The sequence below is a fragment of the Notechis scutatus genome, chromosome 9 (genome assembly GCF_049901735.1).
Source record: "Notechis scutatus isolate UNSWTSFEM ecotype Mainland chromosome 9, rNotScu1.2, whole genome shotgun sequence".
Lineage (NCBI taxonomy): Eukaryota > Metazoa > Chordata > Lepidosauria > Squamata > Elapidae > Notechis > Notechis scutatus.
In genome coordinates, this window is record NC_142017.1 from 125,873 (window position 1) to 140,107 (window position 14,235).

The 14,235-nt window shown below is 54.0% G+C and overlaps 2 protein-coding genes across 8 annotated transcripts in view; one reads left to right on the forward strand and one right to left on the reverse strand.

Annotated features, from left to right (window-relative positions):
- DHX38 (DEAH-box helicase 38) overlaps positions 1-14,235 on the forward strand; it is a 22,669-nt gene continuing 8,434 nt past the window's right edge. The window contains exons 1-26 of one of the 4 annotated variants that reach the window (XM_026684852.2): positions 2-391; positions 472-638; positions 708-818; positions 923-1,094; positions 1,206-1,324; positions 1,410-1,486; positions 1,937-2,092; positions 2,241-2,402; positions 2,489-2,596; positions 3,856-3,971; positions 4,058-4,195; positions 4,485-4,671; positions 4,813-4,998; positions 6,419-6,559; positions 6,641-6,751; positions 6,831-6,947; positions 7,293-7,400; positions 7,476-7,588; positions 7,705-7,913; positions 8,004-8,158; positions 8,241-8,396; positions 8,481-8,615; positions 9,507-9,632; positions 9,742-9,837; positions 10,075-10,196; positions 10,289-10,475. In XM_026684852.2, the coding sequence (XP_026540637.1) occupies positions 69-391; positions 472-638; positions 708-818; positions 923-1,094; positions 1,206-1,324; positions 1,410-1,486; positions 1,937-2,092; positions 2,241-2,402; positions 2,489-2,596; positions 3,856-3,971; positions 4,058-4,195; positions 4,485-4,671; positions 4,813-4,998; positions 6,419-6,559; positions 6,641-6,751; positions 6,831-6,947; positions 7,293-7,400; positions 7,476-7,588; positions 7,705-7,913; positions 8,004-8,158; positions 8,241-8,396; positions 8,481-8,615; positions 9,507-9,632; positions 9,742-9,837; positions 10,075-10,196; positions 10,289-10,373 (3,696 nt within the window). In that variant the 5' untranslated portion in view covers positions 2-68 and the 3' untranslated portion in view covers positions 10,374-10,475. Of the gene's footprint in view, positions 392-471; positions 819-922; positions 1,095-1,205; positions 1,325-1,409; positions 1,487-1,936; positions 2,093-2,240; positions 2,403-2,488; positions 2,597-3,855; positions 3,972-4,057; positions 4,196-4,484; positions 4,672-4,812; positions 4,999-6,418; positions 6,560-6,640; positions 6,752-6,830; positions 6,948-7,292; positions 7,401-7,475; positions 7,589-7,704; positions 7,914-8,003; positions 8,159-8,240; positions 8,397-8,480; positions 8,616-9,506; positions 9,633-9,741; positions 9,838-10,074; positions 10,197-10,288; positions 10,476-14,235 lie in introns of those variants that run through there. The other 3 variants (XM_087971321.1, XM_087971319.1, XM_087971318.1) reach the window with 3 other exon arrangements.
- Positions 8,869-14,235, reverse strand: part of PMFBP1 (polyamine modulated factor 1 binding protein 1) — a 21,191-nt gene continuing 15,824 nt past the window's right edge. For 2 of the 4 annotated variants that reach the window (XM_087971324.1, XM_087971322.1), the window contains exons 8-16: positions 14,062-14,192; positions 13,788-13,968; positions 13,356-13,485; positions 13,144-13,273; positions 12,881-13,052; positions 11,925-12,030; positions 11,746-11,820; positions 11,406-11,499; positions 8,869-10,786 (exon numbers count right to left, since the gene is read on the reverse strand). In XM_087971324.1, the coding sequence (XP_087827450.1) occupies positions 10,718-10,786; positions 11,406-11,499; positions 11,746-11,820; positions 11,925-12,030; positions 12,881-13,052; positions 13,144-13,273; positions 13,356-13,485; positions 13,788-13,968; positions 14,062-14,192 (1,088 nt within the window). In that variant the 3' untranslated portion in view covers positions 8,869-10,717. Of the gene's footprint in view, positions 10,977-11,405; positions 11,500-11,745; positions 11,821-11,924; positions 12,038-12,880; positions 13,053-13,143; positions 13,274-13,355; positions 13,486-13,787; positions 13,969-14,061; positions 14,193-14,235 lie in introns of all 4 variants that reach the window. The other 2 variants (XM_087971323.1, XM_087971325.1) reach the window with 2 other exon arrangements.

Sequence of the window (14,235 nt, forward strand, 5' to 3'; positions counted from 1 at the left end):
CCGCGGGGCATTATGGGGCCGCCCGCGGCCCCGCTGCGTCCGGAAGAGAAAGCGTCGCGCAGGGGCCCATGGAGGAGCGCGCGGAGGAGGCGACGGAGGCCTCGCTGCACCGGCTGGCCGGGCTGGCGCCCGAGGGGCAGGTGGGGGGGCTGGTACTGGTCAAGCGCCGCAGCGCCGCCGAGGAGCAGCACGTCTTCAAGATCCCGGCGCCGCGCGCCTCCCTGCTGGGCCTCGACCTGCTGGCCGCCCAGAAGCGCCGCGAGCGGGAGGACCGGCCCGCCAAGAGGGCCCGCGGCGGGGCCGCCGAGGAGGGCGCGGACGAGCTGCCTCGGCAGTCGCTGGAGGAGCCGGGCGACGGGGCGGGGCGGGGCGGCCGGCGGCGCAGGGACAGGTGAGCGGGGCGGGCAACGGTCCGGCGGGGCTCCGGGTCCGCCCGACAGGCCGACTGAGCCCCCCGTCACTCCCCGGCAGGCAGTACCGTTCGGCCCAGGAGGAGACGCCGTCTCACCCGGGGGGCGTCAGCGAGGGCTTCTGGGAGCGCAGCCGGCAGCGGGAGCGCGAGCGGCGGGAGCAGGGCGTCTTCGCCTCGTCCAAGGAGAAGGAGCGCCGGAGGGAGCAGGAGCGCAAGCGCGACCGAGGTGAGCCCGAGACCGGCGCCGGCCCTGCCGGCCCCTCCGCCCACGCCGCTCACCGGCCTTTCTCCGCAGACACCCGCGACCCCGGCCGACGCAGCGACCGCGCCGAGAAGGATGGTTCTTCGGAGAGGAGCAGGAGCGCCCCGAGGACCGAGCCGGAGAGCCCGCGGCAGCCGCCCAAAGGTGCTTGGCGCTGGGAACCTGCCTGGCAGGGGGACGGGGGCGCGCGGCGGCTTTGCCCCTCGCCTCACGGGCTTGCTAACTCCTTCCTCCTTCCCGGTGCTCAGATGCAGCCACGCCCTCGCACTCCAGCTGGGAGGAGGAAGACAGTGGTTATAGCGGGTCCAGGCGCTCCCAGTGGGAGTCTCCCTCCCCGGCTCCCTCCTGCCGGGACTCCGAGCGGAGCCACCGGAGCCCTGCTCAACCTCGGGAGAGTGAGAGGCGGGGGGACCGCGAACGGTACGGCGGGGGCAAAGACTCGTGGGTGGATGGCACTGCGCTGGTGGCCTGAGCCAGGCCTGGCCTGGTTGGGGCAGCGGGAGTCGAGAGAGTGAGCTTTGCCCTTTGCAGGTCCAACAGGAGCAGGTGTCCTGAGGAGACGCCTTTGCCCACGCCTACGTATAAATACAACGAGTGGGCTGACAACCGAAGGCACTTGGGTGGGCCGCCTTGGCTCTCCAGAGGCAGGGGTAAGCTAAAGATCGTTGAGTGGGGAGAGGCCCGGGCTTGCTTTAATCCAAGGTAGAGTTGGCCTGTCACGATATCTGTTTCCAGGGAGATGTGAGGATGGGGAAGACGGCATTGCGTTTGAGACGGAGGAAGAACGGCAGCAATGGGAGGATGATCAGCGGGTGAGTTGGCAGCTTTAATTCCTGGGGTGGTTGCCTATTTGAGCCAGAATAGCTGAAAGGGAAGAAACGGAGCAAAAATCTTCAGAAAGAGACCGAAGCAAACCTCCTGTTAACAGACTCAGGTGGCTGGCGCTGCTTTTCACTTTCTTAAGTGCAGGCAGTAGGAGTTTCATCTCTGGGTGTGAGGTGAGATTGGTTCCAGCTGGCCAACCCTTAGGAAGAAACCTCTCCTTGGGGCTTGGAGATCCCTTTTTGCCTCTTACAGTGAAATGGCAGCAGTTTGTGTGTGTGTGTGTGTGTAAATGTAAGTGTAATCAGGAAATTTCCAATTGTAGTGTTGAGGAAAGGGCTTCTTTAGCAGCGGGGGTGGGGCTATTGTGTTACTGCTATGAACAGCGCAGCAGAATTTTTATCTGGGTAGACTTTAAAACCATTTTTGCCTCTACTCAGCAAGCTGACCGGGACTGGTATATGATGGACGAGGGCTATGATGAGTTCCACAACCCTCTGGCTGCCTCCTCAGAGGAGTATGTGAGGAAGCGCGAGCAGCACCTGCAGAGGCAAAAGCAGACACGCATCTCAGCTCAGCGCAGGCAGATCAATGAGGTTGGGCAAGGCAGGGCAGGGGCATCCTGGTGCTCGGGTGTGACCCAGAAGCAGTGGGCCCCTGTTCTCTGCTATTGGTGGGAGCCCCCCAAGGCCTGCTTGGCCTGGAAGCGGGGGCTAGTGCCTGATTTAACCTTCTGCTCGGCAGGATAACGAGCGCTGGGAGACCAACCGCATGCTGACAAGTGGCGTGGTACATCGGCTGGAGGTGGAGGAGGACTTTGAGGAGGATAATGCTGCCAGGGTGCATCTCCTAGTGCACAACCTGGTACCTCCTTTTCTTGATGGGCGCATTGTTTTCACCAAGCAGGTCAGGTGAGGTGGTGCTGGGGAGGGGGGGAAGTACTGGTGGACATTTGCTGCCTTGAAATTATCCCTTTTTTTAACTCTTTCCAGCCCGAGCCTGTCATCCCTGTCAAAGATGCCACCTCCGACTTGGCTATCATTGCCCGCAAAGGCAGCCTGTTGGTTCGGAAGCATCGGGAGCAAAAGGAGCGCAAGAAGGTGCTGGCTGAGTCACTTGCTGTGTTGGGTGCAAGTGGGTCCCCATCTCCTTTGTGGAGAGCTGGTTTGGCCTAGTGGTGAAGGCCACAGGCTGGAAAGCGGGAGAGCATGAGTCCAGACTTAGGAACGGCCTCTCAGCCCACCGCACTCCACAAAGGGTTGTTGTGGGATAAATAAAAGGAGGAAGGTGCGGTGGATATTTTTACCGCCTTGAGTTATTTGTAAAAATAATAAAGGTGAATTTAAGCAAAATAATAAGCAAAATAAATAATACAATATCCCCTGAACCATTAACAGTAGAGAAGGCAGGTGCAGCTTTCAAGTGGGTTGTAGAACCTATTAAAGCAAGGGGGCAGCTACAGTTGTGTAAGCTGAAGCAAGAGGAGGGTGGCATTGAATGATGAATCCCTGATCTGGAGAGAAATGAGTACCATCCTCCAGGTGGGGTAGCACTTTCCCCAAAGGAGCAGGTTTTCTGGACTCATTGTTACTGGTGGAAGCAGGAGCGTCAGGAGCCTTTGCTCAGCTTCAGCTGGCTGCCAGCCAAAGCCTCATTTGGGGAAGGAAGTCGAGAGACTCTTGTCACCTTCCAGGGAGATTAATGCATTGCCCAAGGGGCAGCCTCTGAAGGTGACTCACTTTCTGTGATTGGGTTGCAGCAGAGAAGAGCTACTGTTTGTGCGTTGCATCTAAGTTACCAGTGCAGCATTCTTTACTGGAAGCTTTTGGGGTATCATTTGAAAGATGCTTGTTTGGTTTTCCTGGCCCCATCTTGTTCAGCAGCCAGGTAGCTGTGGGGCCACTTGTTTCAAATTGATCCTACGCAGCTTCCTCATCTCAGTGGTAATGCTGTGGGATCTTTCTCTTAGGGCAGGGGTGTCAAACTTGTGGCCCTCGGGCCAGATGCGTCATGTACTGGCCATGCCCACCCCTGTTTTAGCAAAGGAGAAAAAGTTGTGATGTGTCATCACCCCATCTTAGGGGATTTAAGAAACGGCAAGAAAGGAGTATTTCTTCTCTAATAGCACCCACGCATCTGACCTTTAGCCTTGAGAACAGAACTCTGGTTTGGAAGGGCATTTTGGGGCCTGTGTCTGTTGAGGGACAGCTCATTTCATTGACTTTGATCTATAGTCGCTGCAGCTGCATTCACTTGATTTCTTGTTTGGTAAGAGATTTCTAGGCGTTCTTGTTACTAGGCTTATGATTTTGCAGAACTGCACCAAAACAGGCGTAACTGCTTGATGTTGCTTTTGTAGGCCCAGCACAGGCACTGGGAGCTGGCAGGTACAAAACTTGGGAACATAATGGGCATAAAGAAGGAGGAGGAGGAATCAGGGCAAGTCCTGGCCGAAGATGGCACGGTAGATTACAGGTAGGACGGAGGTCACTTGTAAAGGCCTGGGTGGGGAGGGGAGTGACCTGACAAGGGATGAAGTGCTCTGAACTCTCTGCTTGCAGGACAGAACAGAAATTTGCTGGACACGTGAAAGAGAAGAGTGAAGCAAGCAGCGAGTTTGCCAAGAAAAAGTCGATTGTGGAGCAGAGGCAGTACTTGCCCATCTTCGCTGTTCAGCAAGAGCTTTTGACAGTTGTCAGGTCTGCATGCCCTTCCTCCCTCCCTCCCTCCCTCCAGCCTTCACCAAGATTTCTCTTGGAACAGACAATGGGATGGGACGGCAGCTGTCTTACTGAAGCCAGTGCAACGCTGTCGAGAATCCAGTAGATTCTGGCATAGGCCCTGGCAAATAAAATGATGCAGAATGCCTGTATTAAACAGCGTGTGGAATGTTGAGGCATTTTGCAAATTGAAAAATCCAGGAGGGTGTGGAGGGTGTTTATGCCGCATCATTGCAGCCAGTGACTGCTTGCTGCCTCCTCCTGACAGAGATAACAGTATTGTGATTGTGGTGGGAGAGACGGGCAGTGGCAAAACAACACAGTTGACACAGTACCTACATGAGGACGGCTACACAGACTATGGCATGATTGGCTGCACACAACCACGCCGAGTGGCGGCCATGTCTGTGGCCAAACGCGTTAGTGAAGAGATGGACGTGGCCCTTGGGGAGGAGGTGAGTGCTGCAGGCTGTGGGGCATCTGGCTGAGGCTGTGGGTCAGCTTCCTTCACTCGGAGGCCGGCCAAGGGCTGTGGGGGCTGGGCCCCTTCTGGCCTGCTTGGTGAGTTCCACCTGTGGACCTTGTACCTGGGCCAGGTGGGCTACGCCATCCGCTTTGAGGACTGCACTTCAGAGAGCACCGTGATTAAGTACATGACGGATGGGATCTTGCTTCGGGAGTCTCTGCGTGAAGCTGATCTTGACCACTACAGCGCCATCATCATGGACGAGGCTCATGAACGCTCGCTCAACACGGATGTGCTGTTCGGCCTCCTACGAGAAGTAGGTGCCTGGTGGGCTTTGCCTGGGGTTTCTGGCAGGGTTCCTGTAGTAGAGGAAACAAAAGAATACGTCCCAGTCCCCGGGCTCATTCGCCTCTTCCATAATCAACACAACCTAAATCTGCTGTGTGTGTGCGTGTGTGCGCGCGCGCAGAGTATCGAAGAGTAGAGAGGAGGTGGGGCTAGGATTAGAAGGACTCAGGTTGAAATTGACCCTTAGTAGGTAAAGGAAAATTACCAGCCCCACAGAAGGGGTGGGGGGCTGAGCTTATAAACATCCTGGGTATGGCCAGCTGATTGGTGGTGGTGGTGGCAGACTATCTGGCTGTTGTGAGCAAGCAGCCCCAGCTTTTCCTCTTGGGGGCTGTGGGCAGAAGCACTGGGGCACAGAAGCCAGCCACCTGATCCTGCATTGCCCACAACTGCCTGAACTGCCCACGTTGCATCTTTCCAGTTGCACATCTGAAGCCCCCTTTGATTTTATCCTAAGAGAGCCAACTTCTTGTTGAAAAAGCTGCCAATGTGGAGCATCCATTTTGAGGACTGAGGGATAAAGAGCTCCTTGCTTGTATTTCAATGAAAGTGGCCCTGGGCCTACTCTGGTCCTTCACCTGCTTAAGCTGTAATTGCCAATCTCGCACAGCCTTTATCCATTCAGCAGGTATACACAGCATTGCTGTAGGTGGGCAACCCAGAGACCTCTAGAGATGCTGTTCCTTCAGAGCAGACCAGATGAGCTTACTCTTTTATTGTAAGGTTACATTAACACAGTCTTGAGTGTCTTTACAGCTGGTGAACTCGGGGAGGGTCCCTTCTGAACCCCTTGTTCCAGCCCCTGTACAGCTGGGGGTGAGGCTTCTTCCCTTTCCATTCCCATAGGCAGCATCTTTTCTTTATATCAATGGGCTTATTCAAAGCAAGTTTTGAGGGTTGCTTCTTAAATATAGTATGGTACAGAGCAGAGGCTTGGACTAGAAGACCTCCAAGGTCCCTGCTGAATAGGTGTTTGTCCTTGTTTAGGTCTTTCTCCATCAGGGTGTTTTAGTACAATCTTCAGAATGATTCTTTGCTCCACAAATGACTAGGAACTCCTCCTAAAGTCCAACCAGCCTCTTTGAAGTGCTGCTGGGTCAGGTTTAGTGGTGAGCACAATTGGTTAAAAGTTCAATGGCTGCCCATTTCAACATTTTATTATAATGAGGGTTGCGAAAATGCAGCTGAGCAGAAGCAACCTCTTACATAGGTAGCCATGATGGGCATTTTCTTTAGTTAGGAAATGGAAGTGGGGAATACCTGGAGAAGCAAATGCTTTCACTCTGAAACTTTCATTGGGCAAAAGGAAAAAAAAGATGCAAAATGAGCAAAGAGGGTCATTTGGGATTTTCATATCATTCTTTGGCAACGATCCTGTCCTTTCATAGGTAGTAGCCCGGCGCTCAGATCTCAAGCTGATTGTTACCTCGGCCACCATGGATGCAGAGAAGTTTGCGTCTTTCTTTGGAAATGTGCCCATCTTCCACATTCCAGGCCGCACATTTCCTGTTGACGTTCTCTTTAGCAAGGTATGGGGTAAGCAGAAGCTTAGACCAGGCCATCCAGGTGACATCTGGATGGGTGTGTCAGACTCCTTTTTGCTCTTTCAGACTCCACAAGAAGACTATGTGGAGGCAGCAGTGAAGCAGGCCCTGCAGGTCCACCTTTCCAGCGCCCCTGGAGATATCCTCATTTTCATGCCAGGCCAGGAGGACATTGAGGTGAGTCCATCTGTGGGAGTGTTTTAAGATGCTAGTCAGCCCCCTAATGCACATATATTTGGCTCACCTCATCTTGCAGGTTACATCTGAGCAGATTGTGGAACATCTGGAAGAGCTGGAAAACGCTCCTGCTCTGGCTGTGCTACCGATCTACTCTCAGCTACCCTCAGATTTGCAGGCCAAGATCTTCCAGAAGGTATATAGCCTGCTGCCTTTCCACTAGTGACAATCTCGGATTTACTTGGCAATGGTAACAGGAAGCTTGAAGCTTCTATCGTGGCTTCGCCCAAGCTCAAGATGAATAGAATAGTTGGCAAGCAACCTGATCTGAGTCCTGGAAGTAGAAAGTAGCCTTTCCAGGAGCTGTGGATACAGGCCATTTCAGTCAAAGGGGTTGCTAATTCAAGCCTTTATATAGGACTCCTGAAAGCAAAGATGCTGGAATCGAAAGCCACCATCTCAGCCCTCTCCTTGGGGGAAGCTGAGCATTTCAGTTGATGATGGATTGGTAGCTGCATCTTGAAATTTGGATTCTTGGCAGGCACCAGATGGAGTCAGGAAGTGTATTGTGGCCACCAATATAGCAGAAACCTCGTTAACAGTTGATGGGATCATGTTTGTGATCGACTCTGGATACTGTAAGCTGAAGGTAAGGAAGCTTGCTTAGGAAAAGAATAAGGTCCTAGGGATGAAGCTCCGACTTACCCTCCTTGTTACGTTTCAGGTCTTCAACCCACGGATTGGCATGGATGCCTTGCAGATCTATCCAATCAGCCAGGCTAACGCAAATCAGCGCTCTGGCCGAGCTGGAAGGACAGGCCCAGGTCAGTGTTTCAGGTAGGAGTTGTACGTATCCAAGGGTTCTCCTTGCAGTGAGTGGGCACTGCAGCTGCCAGATCTCCCGCTGCGGCCAAGGCTGCTCCACTGAGGTGGTTGCTCTCTTTTCCGAGCAGACTCTACACCCAGAGTGCCTACAAGAATGAACTGCTGACCACCACTGTCCCTGAGATCCAGCGTACAAATCTGGCCAATGTAGTCCTGCTTCTCAAGTCTTTAGGGGTCCAGGACCTGCTACAGTTCCACTTTATGGATCCCCCTCCAGAAGACAACATGCTCAACTCAATGTACCAGCTGTGGATTCTTGGGGCGCTTGATAACACAGGTTGGGTGGAACAACCCTTTTCACGTATGTGGGGGACTTGTGCTTTTTTTTGGGGGGGGGGCTTGACTCAGAAGGTCATTGTCCCTCCAGGTGGTCTGACATCGACTGGACGTCTGATGGTGGAGTTTCCCCTCGATCCAGCCCTCTCCAAGATGCTGATAGTTTCTTGTGATATGGGCTGTAGTTCTGAGATCCTGCTGATTGTCTCTATGCTCTCGGTTCCAGCCATTTTTTACCGGCCAAAGGTGGGTCAGGGATTCTTTTGGTCTTTGCTCTCAGGAATGGACTTCCTGGTCTGTCACGTTTCTTTCTGCCGTCTCTCTGCAGGGTCGGGAGGAAGAAAGCGACCAGGTGCGAGAGAAGTTTGCTGTTCCCGAGAGCGACCACTTGACTTACCTGAATGTTTATCTGCAGTGGAAAAATAACAGTTATTCAACACTCTGGTGCAATGAGCACTTCATTCATGCCAAGGCCATGCGCAAGGTGGGTGTTGGGGCCGGCCCAAGAGTCTCCAGGTGCAGAGTGACCGTGAATGGAGCTGAACCTGCTCTGGCTCTTGCCTTCCAGGTGCGCGAAGTGCGAGCGCAGCTGAAGGACATCATGGTGCAGCAACACATGAGCCTGGCTTCCTGCGGCACCGACTGGGACGTGGTTCGCAAATGCATCTGTGCTGCTTACTTTCACCAGGCTGCAAAACTTAAGGTGAGGGATTCTTGGCTCCCTGCATGGCTCACTTGCTTCTGTCGGTTGCAGAGCAGGGCCTTTTGTGTAGCGGCCTGCTCCTCCATCTATTGTGTATTTGGAGTAGTGGCTTTATCCTCCACCCCATAAGGCTGCCTTGCAACTTGCTGAGCTCATTCTCCTTCTCATCATCCTCAGCCAGATTCACTTCCTTGTGAGCCTCAGGAGATGCAGGCCAGGTCTGGATTCTGCCCAGCATGAGCACCAAGGAAGCTCCAATTTATTTATTTATTAATTAATCAATCAAATTTATATACATTGGAAGTGACTCTTGGTAGCAGAAAAAAATAAACCACAATGTAAAAAAATTGTTACAAATTATAAAAATATAAACATTCATCATTAAGAATCAAACCACACACACACACACACACACACACACAGACACACACACACGGAGCGCAAACAAGCCACCTTAGAAAGGGTCTGAGTTTCTTGAGACCCAGGTCTGATGACACAACCAGGTTTTGAGGGCATCCCTGTATATCAACAGGCATAGAACTAACTTGAGGGATGCTGGGGGTGGGGAGAATGCTGCATAAAGTGGGCACGGTGGCAGAGAAGGCCTAACTCCTGGGACCCTTCACAGATGGACCCTGTGGCCCTCTCTGCCAGGTGGTCCCTCGGATAACCAGGACCCAGTCCATGAAGGAATGTTCTGGAACCACATATTCCAAACCCCACGGATCCCATCTCAACACGGGGGATTAATTACAGATTTTCCACATGCCACCCCCACCTTCCTTTCCCCTGGTGTCTGCTGGCTGTTGTTCTGGTGGACTTCCTAAAGCAGTTGGAAAGCCTGTGGGGGAACTGGGGCCAGGCAACACTGACCTTCCTGCTCTGCTGCAGGGCATCGGGGAATACGTCAACATCCGCACAGGGATGCGCTGCCACTTGCACCCCACCAGCTCGCTTTTTGGGATGGGCTACACCCCCGACTATATCGTCTACCATGAACTGGTGATGACCACCAAGGTGAGCGGATGCTCTGGAGAAGGGGGCCTGCAGCTGATGATGCTGGCAAGTGTGGGCAGATCCGTTCTTCTCCATTACCGGCTCCCTCCCCTCTGCCTTTACCCTGCAGGAGTACATGCAGTGCGTCACAGCTGTGGACGGGGAATGGCTGGCTGAATTGGGGCCCATGTTCTACAGTATCAAGCATGCTGGCAAGTCTCGTCAGGTAAGAATGAGCTGCTGGGGGGGTGGGGGTCATCTAGTGGCTCCGAAAGAAAGCCAGCCGGCTCTGATTTCAGCAAGCTTTAGATCTTGCTTGGAAATACTTCTTCAATGCCGCTGCTCATAACCAAGATACAGACATCAAGTCTGTGTAGCAGTGTTTGGGTTGGGCCACATTTCATAGTCAAGCAAGATGGAAGAAGATGGATGAAGTCTCGCATGGCTGCTTGCTGTGTTCCAGGAGAGCCGGCGGAGAGCCAAGGAAGAAGCATCTGCCATGGAAGAAGAGATGGCTCTGGCGGAAGAGCAGCTCCGTGCTCGCAGAGAAGAACAGGAGCGTTGTAACCCGGTGGGCAGCGTCAGGTATGACCTGGTGGCCTCCTCTTCCAGAGGAGAAGTCCCGAGCCTGGCGTAGTCTGCTCTCTTCAGTCTTTCGTTTGTGCCCCTTTTTGCAGGTCCACAAAGATTTATACACCAGGGCGCAAGGAGCAAGGCCAGCTTGCCACACCTCGCCATACCCCAGCTCGCTTTGGCCTCTAGCCATGGACATCTCTGCATTATATATAGCTTTGCGCTGTCTCTGCTGCCGAGATCAGGATATCATTTTATTGTTTATATAAACAGTGTTGCTCCTGGACTGTTTTGGTGGCTGTTGGGTCTTTTTTTTCAAGCAAGGGTGGCGCTCTGCTAGAAGTGGTACATCATGATAGCAGCTACGGATGGGACACTGAGACAAGTTTTCTCAATAGCAAAGCCTGGTCGGCAGGAAGGGATCACTGCTGGCTGCAGACCGGCTCTTCTGGACACGGTTTATCTTCAGAGCTGCCTCTCTGGCTGTGGCCCCTGGAAAGATGGATGAGTGTAATGGGACTAGAAGCACTGGTTCACAACAGAAGTATGTGCCAGAGTTGTTGCAGTACAGCGTGCGGCTCCAGATCACTCTTGTGGAGAGCCTGCAACCAGAAAGTTTGTGTTTAGAACCACCCAAAGTTTACTGGTTCTCAAGAAACCAGGCCAAACCCATCCTAGTCCAGCTTTCTATTTCTCCTGGTCCACTTGCCTCTTCTACATGCAAACAGGAGCTGGAGACCCATTTCTCTCCCACCAGTTACCTTGCAACCCCTTTTTGGATGTAGACTGCCCCTGAGTGGGAAGTAATAAGGCTAAGGGGGACCAAGACATCTTTTGTAAAGTTGCTCCCCCTAAAGTACTCCCATCCCCCCCCTCTAAAGCCATCCATCTCTCACTTCCACTGCAAAACAATGTGTGTTAAGAGTCAGCTGCAATAAAGAGGGTTCCGTAGGAGCAGGTCAAAGTATGTTTCCCAACTTTTCCAGCCCCATGGAGCGCAACCGGGGTAGGGGATGGTTTTATGTGCTCACCCACTATTTGCGTGGCCCAGTTTCCAACAAGTCACAGACTGGTTTTGGCCTGTGGACCAGAAGTTGGGGACCCCTGCTTTGCACAATCTCCCTCTCCCTCTGCTACTTGGCCAATTAAGGAAATCAGAGGTGGGCTGTGGTTGGGCATCATCTGCTCTCCTGCCAGCCTCTGGTGGTTCTTGGCACTCGCCTTAATGCGCTCACAAACAATGCGCTTCTCGTTGACTTCGTTCTTCAACTGCTGGTTGTCCTCTTGCAGCCTCTCCAATAGTTGATGCAGAAGGCTGTGGGAGGAAGAAGAGGTGCAGGGAACCCAGTGGTTAAGTAAACCTTACCCTCATGGTCGCTGCAGGCTTTTGAAAGGAAGGGTGCCTGGAACTTCAAGGTACCTATAGCTGTTTTTCAGTCCACCCTAAATTAAGCACGCACCTGATCTCATTTCACCAAGGGAGGAGGGTGGGTGGGGAAGGAATCCTGCAAATGCTCCCCCCCACACACCCCAGCACCAAAGAGCAGCTTTTCTCACTCACTCTCTCTCGCCAGTGAGCTGGGCAATTTGCTTGATCTGCATTCGGAGCTTGTGGCCCAGCTCCTCATTCATCTGCCTGTAACAAAAGGAGGCTGCTGAGGAAGCAAATGAGAAAGACACCCCCACCCCCATAGCAAACTCGGCAGAAGCATCCCTCTATGGTGACTGGGCAACACTCACTTTTGCTCCTTTACCCACTGGCGCACATCAGCCACCACCAGTTCGCTCTCCTGGTGCAGCCAGTGGTGGCCAGCGCGGGATGCCTCCAGGGAGATTTGTAAAGAGTCTATCTGCTGGGTGAAGAAAAGAGCCATCTGGGTTGGTTGCCCTGCTGTGATCCAGAGCGCTCCCTCAAAAGGCCCTGCAAGTCATCTGCACTCCGTGCTTCTCAGGGCCATCCCCCTTCCGCCGCCCTCTGAGCGAAATGAAGGGCTGAGGCTCCATCTACAGAGAGCTTCTGGTCTGATTCCCACCCACCCTTAAGGACTAACAAGACCTCGACTGGCCAACACCATTTCCCCGTTCTGCCCTCTTGAGGTGGAGTGCAAGGGACATCAGGCAAGGAAGGGTTACTTCCTTTTGGAGAACTCCTCGAAACAGGCCATCCCAGAGGCCAGCTGAGGGGGTCATTTCCCTCCCCAGTCCCTGGTTGCCCTCCTGGGGGCCAGGAGTTCCTGGAAGAAAAAGCAGGGAGTCTGAGCTGCAAGTAATAGTGGAATTGTGGAGTGTGCGCAGCTAGGAAGATAAACTTCTGGCTAGCAAGGAGCTAGTGAAGCTTGGAATCTCTCCATGGAGGACGGAGACTCACTGCAGCATCCAGCACTAAAGGGGCAGCTGGGCCCACCCCACTCGCCCCATCCCCGTCCTCTAGGCAATGCCAGCTGGCAGCCTCCTGCCTGTTTGCCAGCACTGCTCCTGCCAAGCAAGGTCAGGCAAAACTTGGCCCCTCCAGAACCCTTCCCACCTTTCACGTTGGAAGAGAGGCTGGGTGGTGTGGGAGCAGTGGAGAAGCCAGAGCTGTTAATTAAGGGTTTTGAGATCTCTGGTCCTTCTATCAGCTGATGTTTGATGGCTTTGCTGGTACTGCCAGGACGCAGGAGTTGCCCAGCCATGGGGGATCAGCCCTCTGGGCTCACTCGCCTCGGTTGCCTGATGCTGCAGCTGCAGCCAGGCCTGCCTGAAGCATCCATGCACCAGTCCCAGCACAGCTGTCTGCTTGGTCAGCTGCTCTTGCAGAGAACGGCTCTCTGCTTTCTGCTCCATCACACAGGCCTGCAGGGCCTGCACTCTCCACTCTGTCTCCTGTAACTGCATGGGAAATTGGCCATCAATCCCACCCCAGTGCAGGTGCTCACCGGGGCAGGGGGGGGCACGTTACTGTCTGCCTCACGCAGCTCACCTGCTGCCGCAGCATCTCCAACTCCAGCATGGCTGCTGCCTGCAAAGGTTGCTGCTTGGACCTGCTCAGCTCCTTTAGCTGTTCTCTGGCAGAGGTGGCAGCGGCAGCAGGAAGACCATCTCCCAAGAAGCTAAGAAGAAAGCAATGGGTTATCCCCCACCCAAAGGCAAGTCCCCTCCCCAACCTGGCCTACTTTAGCCCAGGGAAGAGACCTTTTCTGCTCCAGCTCTGCTTCACCTAGACAGCCTCTTCCAAGGAGAAGCTCCAGCTGGCAGCCATCTTTCCCAAGACACTGAAGCTGGAGGTCCCTCTTCACCGTCTGGTCCTGGGCCATCTCCACTGCTGTGGACAAGGAAAGGCTCAGGTAGGACAGGTGCAGGGCCCTGCATGGTCCAGCATGCTTGGATTGGGTGAGAATTATGGATTAAGCTTTTTTGTACCGACTGAGACTTGGAAGCTTTGTCTTATTCCTGCCACTGTTGGCAGTTGATGCTTCAGGAGCACTTGGCCCAGGCATGAGAGAAATGAATGAAACACATTTTCTCCCTATTGGCTAGTGAGAGGGCAAGAAGGATTGGGGGAAGGAGCAACCCACAAATTGTGTCCTCTACCGCACTCGACACACCTGGAGCCAGCCTCCTTACCAGCCTTCCGGGGCTCTTCCGGTTTCTTTGGCCTCCTCAGCTGCAGCACTGGGACCCCACCAGACCAAGAGGCTGCTCGGCCTTGCTTGGCCTCCTGTGAGGCAGCAGCATTCAGGAGATGGGCCTGGTCCCAAAAGATGCGGCAATTAGCCCATGTCCTTTGAATGGGCCTGTCTGCTTTCTGGATGGCATGGAGAAGAGGAGGGGCGTGAGTGAGTACTGAGGTACCCCTGGCAAAGCCCTCCTCAGCCTGGGCAGATCAGCAGCCACTCACCCATTCCTTCTGTGCACACAGCTGGTGGCTTTGTTCCAGCAGGGCCTGCACCTGTTCTCGCAGCTGCCGACTCTGCTCTGTTGCTGCCTCCTGGCACAGGCTCTGCACAGCCAGTTCCAGGCGAGCCAGATCTGAAATGAGGTTCAGTCAGCTGGGACCCCTGGCTGCAGCAGG